Source organism: Trifolium pratense, linkage group LG4 (assembly GCF_020283565.1).
Source record: "Trifolium pratense cultivar HEN17-A07 linkage group LG4, ARS_RC_1.1, whole genome shotgun sequence".
NCBI classification, from domain to species: Eukaryota; Viridiplantae; Streptophyta; class Magnoliopsida; order Fabales; family Fabaceae; genus Trifolium; species Trifolium pratense.
The window spans coordinates 18544204-18551692 of record NC_060062.1 but is presented as its reverse complement, the minus strand read 5'-3'; the positions used below and the strand labels follow the sequence as shown (position 1 = coordinate 18551692).

General features: G+C 38.8%; 1 protein-coding gene across 1 annotated transcript; it reads left to right on the top strand.

Annotated features, from left to right (window-relative positions):
* Nucleotides 1-370: 370 nt before the first annotated feature.
* On the top strand, nt 371-2581 carry LOC123922216. The gene is made up of 3 exons (XM_045974958.1): nt 371-1574; nt 1662-2087; nt 2154-2581. Exons 1-3 carry the CDS (start codon nt 371-373, stop codon nt 2579-2581), a joined length of 2058 nt encoding a protein of 685 aa, XP_045830914.1.
* The last annotated feature ends 4908 nt before the right edge of the window (nt 2582-7489 follow it).

Sequence of the window (7489 nt, the reverse complement as noted above, 5' to 3'; positions counted from 1 at the left end):
AGAAAATATTGTGAAATTGGAGCATGTTGCAACTGAAGAACAGGTAGCTGATATCTTTACCAAAGCATTAGATGCTCATCAATTTGAAAGGCTTAGGGGCAAATTGGGAATTTGCCTACATGAGGAATTATAGCAGTTAAGGCATTATGTGCGCACAACCGTTTTGTTCTCCAAATTTCAACTATTGGCGCACGTAAATCAAGGAAAGACAAAAAATACTTTCCATAACTTCTCAATTACACGCTATCAACTCTCATATCATCATTATTTCTTCTCTAAACCTTCAACTTCCACTAAACTTCTTGCTGCGATCTGCAACCTAAAATCATCATCTCAAATCATCAAAAACTTCAACAACTTTCTTGTGAAAATGTCTCAATCTTCCGGTTCCGCTCAGATCAAAAACAAAATTGCTGATACTGTGAAAACAAGATCAAAATCTAAGAAGGAAGGAACAACTGTTGTGGTCAATGCGATGCCCATATCAAGTATCCCTGCAACTAGTTCTAAGAAGAAGAAATCTGCAAAATCTACTAAGAAAGTAAGTGAATCGTCTCCTTCAATTTCTATTAAGTCTGATACTATTAAGTCTAAGAAGAAGAAACCTCAATCTCCCGTAAAAAGGGGTTTGAGCATGTCTGGTCTATACTTGAATAAGGATCCTTCTGAAACTGCGAATGTGGAATCGCATGATGTTGCCTCCGGCAAAAATGCGAATGTTGAATCGTCTAATAAAGCTAATGAAGAAAGTGTTAAGTCTGTGTCTGAAAAGGTGAATCAAGAAACCCTTTCTGCAAAGGAAAACCCTAGTTCTGTTGAAACCCTAGGAAAAACACAAAATGTTGCTGAGAATGTTTTTGTGACCAATAATCCTAGTGGTCCTGAGAATATGACAGTTCCCACGAATGTCATAACTGATGTTGCTAAAAAATCCCAAGAAAAGGCTGCTGTAACCGATGCTCCAACCGGTGTTGAGCCATCCTCTATACCAACTGATGCTGAGAAGGATGTTGAAGCATCCAAAGGAGGTTCGAGCCCACATGCTAACACTGCAACTGGATCGTTTGGCAGTGGATCTAATACTGAAGCTTCCACTGAAGAGGAAGTAAACAAAGATAGTACTCCTGAACATGTGGCTGATTCTGAGCCAGAGAGTGAAGCTGGTGAGGATTCCGAGAAAACCACCAATGAAGAACAGAACATAGTGGATGTTGATGAAGTTCCTTCTGAAGAAGATCTGCAACCTCCACCTACTCAGAAGGGAATTGGAAGAAGACTGAGAAGCAGGACCACTACACCTGCACCTGCTGTTACCACTACCCCTGTTGTCACCAAGAAAACAAAGGACACTACTCTGAAGCCTGTCAAATATGGTCCTAAGAAAGGATGGAGCAAACCTATACCTCCTCCTGAAAAGAAAAAGGGTGTGCTGAAAAGGAAGAGTGCACCATCAAGTGACTCTGATTTTGAAGCTGAAAAGGATGACTCAAGCATCAAGCCTCCTGCTAAGAAGGCTATGTCTGCTAAGAAGGTCATGCCTCAATCTGCTGCTCCTGATACTGAAGACTTCCCTTGTGACAATGTTTCATTTCATCTTCCATCTTATGCTCAACGATGGGGAATCATTTGCAAAAGAAGATTGGCTCTGGAAAGGGAACTAGGCAAAGATATTCTGGAATGTGAAGAGATTGTGAGTTTGATCAATGATGCTGGATTGATCAAAACTGTGTGGGGCTTAGGCTCTTGCTATGAGAAGCTGGTTAGGGAGTTTGTTGTCAACATTCCTATAGGTTGTGACAATCCCTTGGACAAAGAATTTAAGAAGGTATATGTTCGAGGAAAATGTGTGACATTCTCTCCAAGTGTGATCAACAAGGTGCTGGGTAATGCTGATGATCCTCATCCTGACATAGAGGTATCTGACAATGTGGTCTGCAAAACTATCACAGCTGAAAAAGTGAAAACCTGGCCAAAGAAGGAGAAGGTACCTGCAGTCAAGCTGACCCAAAAGTATGCCATTTTGAATCGTATTGCATCTGTCAACTGGGTTCCTACTACACATGCTTCTGACATTGCAACAAATCTGGGTAAGCTCATTTATATGATTGGTACTGGTACAAAATTTAATGCTGGTCTATATATTTTCAATCAAGTTGTGCAGCATGCTAAGACCTCTGTCACCAAGCAACCCATTGCATTTCCAACTTTGATCTGTGACATCATCTTGTCCCAACATCCTAATATAAGGCATGAGGGTGAGTCTGCTAAGAAGAGGGCAACTCCTCTGGCCATTCATCAAAAGCTGTACAGTAAACAGCATGCTCCAGATATTGTTGGACCATCAAATGCTGCTGCTGACACTCCTATGACAAGGAAGGAGATGATTGCTATGCTGGAAGCAAACTGTAAGGAGCTAGATGAAAAGAAGTTGCAGTTTGAAAGGATGATACATGCTCTCAGGGTTGAAGAGGCTGCAGTTCAAGCAGCTGATGCAGGTGATGATGGTACTAGTGGTGAAGAAGAAGCTGACTCAGATGCTGAAGGAGAAGAAAGTGATTCCTCCCCAAGTGCTTCTGTGTAATTCTGATGTTTCTTTATTTGGATTTTTTTTTTGTTTTGCATGTCTGTGGGCTGAGTCCTGAATTTAGCACCTAGTGTGCATGGTTTGTAATATTTTGTCTGCACTTTCTGTTCTGCTACTATCTGCACTGCTTTTGGATATTATTTTATGCAGTTCCCATTTTGTCTATTTTGTGGCTAAAAAGGGGGAGTAGTTATTGGTATTGCCATGGTATGCCATAATAGATGCTGAGCTATGATGTGCCATCAGATGCTGGATCATCTGAATAATCCTATGCATGAATTAAGGGGGAGTAAGATGAACTTGGTACTCGATTCTACTTTTGAGGGGGAGCAATATTTTTTTTCTGCTTAGCACACAATGTGCTACTGCATGTTGAAGCATCATCTGTTCCTGAGAATTTATTTTTCTCAGCTTTGAGGGAATTTATTTTTCCCCAGTGTTTCTTTTTATGAGAATCTTATACTCTCTATTGGCAAATTCCTGTGAGGCTCTTGTGCTTATCCTTCCGCTGTTGCATGCCTCTGAAGTTCTAATTTGATACATAATAAATATGCTATTTTTATATGAGGGGTTATTAAAACAAGCATGTTAATCTGTTCTACTTTACTTCAAGACTGTGTGCCTATGTTGAGATGAAGAAAGGTAGCTTGTGTATCTCTCTAGAACGGTTGAAATAATCTTAGGATGTTTTAGCCAAAAATTGCCAAAGGGGGAGATTGTTGGCGTTGTATGGTTGGCCTCATTTTGCTAAAACATGTGATCCTTCTTGATGTGGAACTACATGCTTCCACCATCCAGTATAAGCAAGATGTTGGGTACAATGCTTCAACATTGGATACCACATCCAGTAGGCCGTGCCTGTGTATGTTGAGATCTCGCGCCTAAGTTCTAAATTTAGAATCCACAATAAATGTTCGTTTGTGATAAGGAGTGTTGTCACGTATAATTAATAATGGATCTCGTGATCAAGTTTTGCTTGCTAATCAGATCTTTAAGTTAAGGAAACAAAACATTTTAATTGAAGATTTTTCCTTGAAGGAACCTTTAATCAAGCTGCGCTATTGAAGCCTAATTGTAGACCTTGCCTGAGCTAGTGAAGGTTATTTAAAGAATGTTGACACCATTGTTCAACTCACTGAAACCAGATTTGAGTCTTACAAAGCGTGAGTTTAGGTTTTAGTATTGTGTCTATTGTGTTCTAAGTCTTGTGTTGATTTTCCACTAGACTAGGAACTGTGTGTTTGTGCATTGTAATATCTCTGGAGCTTCTAAGCAAGGAGATAGTGTGTGTATACCATTCCAAAGCTTTTAAGCACGGAAGTGGTGTGAGTGTTCTATGAATTGTGTCTTCACTTATTAAATCTAAGTATTGTACGATCACAGTGGCTGTGGTCAAGAGGAGGTGAGCGGAGGTTCTCATACCTAGGTGTGTCTTAGGTAGAATATAGCACGGGTGGTGATTAGGTGAGAAGTCATAAACGGGAAGTTTATTGAGGGCTTCAAACTAATACTATCATAGTGGATTCACTCCTGGATTGGTATCCCCCAGAGTAGGCTTATGCTGAACTGGGTTAACAAATTACTGTGTTAATTTACTTTCAGTTTGTTTAGTTTATTATTCCTTGTGTATGCGTTATTGGATGTTGGATCATTGATTCACGCATTAAAACTGTATTATAGTGGTGAAGCGTTGAGTACAACATCTTAACACTAGTGTGCCAGAATTTCAGAAAGAATTCTAAGAAAGAACCTACGAGCAAAGAAAAAGATAGAAGCTATGGCAGCTGAACCTAGAAGAACGATGGGAGACAACTGCAAGAGATCCGACACGGAGCAAATATCTCTTGGTTTCCAACCAGCCGACCCGGTCAATTTTGACATCAAGGGTAACGTCCTAGCAGGATTACAGGAGAATCAGTTCGATGGGAGAGCTAACAGAGACCCATGGGACCTTCTTACCTAGTTCTCTGAGACTTGCCAAATACCAAAAGTGCCTGAAGGGATCACTGAAGGTCAAAAAAAGCTTCAATTGTTCGCTTTTTCCTTGACAGGCACAACAAAAGAATGACTGCAGTGCTTCCCCAGTGGAACCATCCAGACGTGGAAGGAGCTGGAAGATAAGTTTTTGGAACAATTTTTCACCCACAACCAGTTCCAGAAGAGAAAGGCAGATATCATGAACTTCAAGCAGCATGACAATGAAACACTAGGAGAAGCCTATGAGCGCTTCAACCTACTCAAAAGAAAGTGCCCTAACCATAGTCTCGATCTTATGGAGTTGATGCAAATCTTCACCAGAGAAATGCGCATACAACACATGATGCACCTTGACGCCTCAGCTGGAGGATCGATCAACGCAAAATCGCAGAAGTTAAGGAGCTCATTGAACAAATGTGCCAGAATGAATACAACATGAGCTACGAGAAAACTTCTAAACCTGCTGGAATGCTGCAATTGGACTAAGAAACTGCATATCAGAAGGAGATAGAATTACTAAAAAGTAAGCTGGAAAAGGCCACCCTAGGGGCCGAGGTGAAAAAGGTCCACGAAATCTATGACTTTTGTCATGAGAATCATCCTAATGTCCACGAGAGACAGCAAGACGAGTTAGGAAGATAGTGTCCACGAGATAAATGTTCGACTTTCCAGATACCGAAGCCAAGTGAGAATTTGAGCCAAATATTTCCACGGTATTACCAATTTCTTTATATATACTTATGAGAGTATCTGTGTACTTGTTTATTTTCTAGAACTTGCGATTATTCTCTGCTGACCGATTGATTTAACTTATACGCATTGAGGCATTTTATTCATTTAACCCAGAGCCTTTTTCAAGCCACCCATATATTATTATTATCCTTTGCTAACCTCTTTGAGCCTAAAAATAAAATCCCTTTCTTTTGGTGACAAACCATATTATAAGCCTAAGACCTGAAAAACAAAGACTTTTACCCTCCTTGGAGTTAGGTAGAGATCTATTTCTCTTGTCTTGGCAACATTATAAGTGTGGGGTTGCTCCTGGAATTAGCAACATCTAAGTGTGAGGTGGTGTACAAGAGAACTATCACAAAAAAAAAAAAAAAAAAAGAGACGAAATACATCAAAAATTCCACGCAAAAAAATAGTCTCTTAAAAAAAAACAAAAAAAAATAGTGATAGCATAAGGACCACACAAAGATACATCCGGTCCTCAAAAGAAAACAATTTTCTCTTGTACTTCATCAAAAAAGCACTACAAGGTAACAGGTTGCACCTAAATAAGGACAAATAGTCGTACTTAACTCCAACATTTTAGTCTACTTTCCCAAAAAAAATATCCTACATTTACCTAAGCCACATTACAACCCATGAAGACCTCTAATAATGCGTATCTTTTCGAACTTTGATTGGTTGCTTAGAGTCGTTGAAAGCCTATGGTAAAATGGCAAGTCTCACGTCGATTGAGAGATACCCTTTCAATTTTGAGCGAAAATGTGAGAAGAGAGAAAAAGTTGAACATGGACTCTTGTGGACGTCTGTTGTACTTGCTATATTGACGTCTCTTGGATCAAGTGCTGATTGAGCATGATCGCTGCAGTGAAGATCGGTGGTACCATTGCCGACAAAATATAAAAGGTTGTGAATTGTCTGTCATCTAAGTTATCTATTGTTTCACTGACGATTTTGTTTGGCAGGCATGTTACTTGAGGACGAGCAACAGTTTAAATGTGGGGTTGTGATGACAACCAATTATATGTTGTTTTTAGTAGTAATTTAGGTAGTTTTAATAGCAGTTGAAGTCCAAAAGCAAGCAAATACCTGGAAAAGTGAAGTTACTTGGCCTAGAAGCAATAAAAGTGGAAAAGCAGCAAAAAATGGCAAAAACATAATAAAGCAGCGCAGCCATCGTACTTCACTATTTTTCATTCCAAAAAAATATTGAGAATATTCAATATTCACTCTGAGTTAGGAGGAGGCAAGGAGGCCAAGGAACTCCAAAGCCAATAAGGTTCTTTTCTTTCTGTCTTTGTAATTTGTTTTTCGTAGGTTAGGTGGAGTCGAGGAACTCCCTTACGAATGCTTGGTTTTGTATAATTTGGGTATATATTCAATTGTTTCTACTTTCAAACTCTTTTATCGTCGGGTTTTATATTTATTTTAATATTGATCACATTAGAATAAAATCTAAGGATCTAGTGGAAATCGCATAGGAAACAAAGCTAGTAATCCCGAACGAAGAACGGTGTGCTATGGCCAAGATGAGAACTTTAAATTAAGTATATGAGGTCTTAGTATAGGGTTAGAACGAACGATAATTTCTACCTGAGGAAGAGTTAGGACTAGTTAGAGGCACACGTGACGGCTTGTGACACACGGAGCCACTAAGGTAATGATACCAACGTTTGTAACAAAAAAGTGGAACCTGAGGCGATGATACTTAAACAGCGTAAGGGTAACCCTTAACTAGGCTCTGAACAGTTTGTAATAGAAATGGGGAACGATTGAACCTATTTTTAATAGTCTAATTCCTGATAAAGGAAAACAAGGGAATAACCACCAAGTAGGAGTAAGGGTGGGATCCGACCACACTTAACCACCCTGCGTGCAGTGGCGGAGCCAGGAAAAAATAATCGGATGGGCTACTAAAAATTATATTGCATGCAAAAAAATTTAAGTTATAATACTTGCAAAAAGTTGATAATAAAAAATTAAATGTTTTATTATATTACATGTATATTAAAAGAAGAATGATTGTTCTTAATTGAAAATAGTTGTAATTATGCACCCAAAAAAAAATAGTTGAGATTTTTTTATAAAAAAAATGGAAATTGTGAATTTTTTTGTTGATAAAAAAGTTGTTTTATTCACACAAAAAGAAGCTTTTGAATTTATCTTTACGTTAGATTTTTAAATTATCAGGTAAAT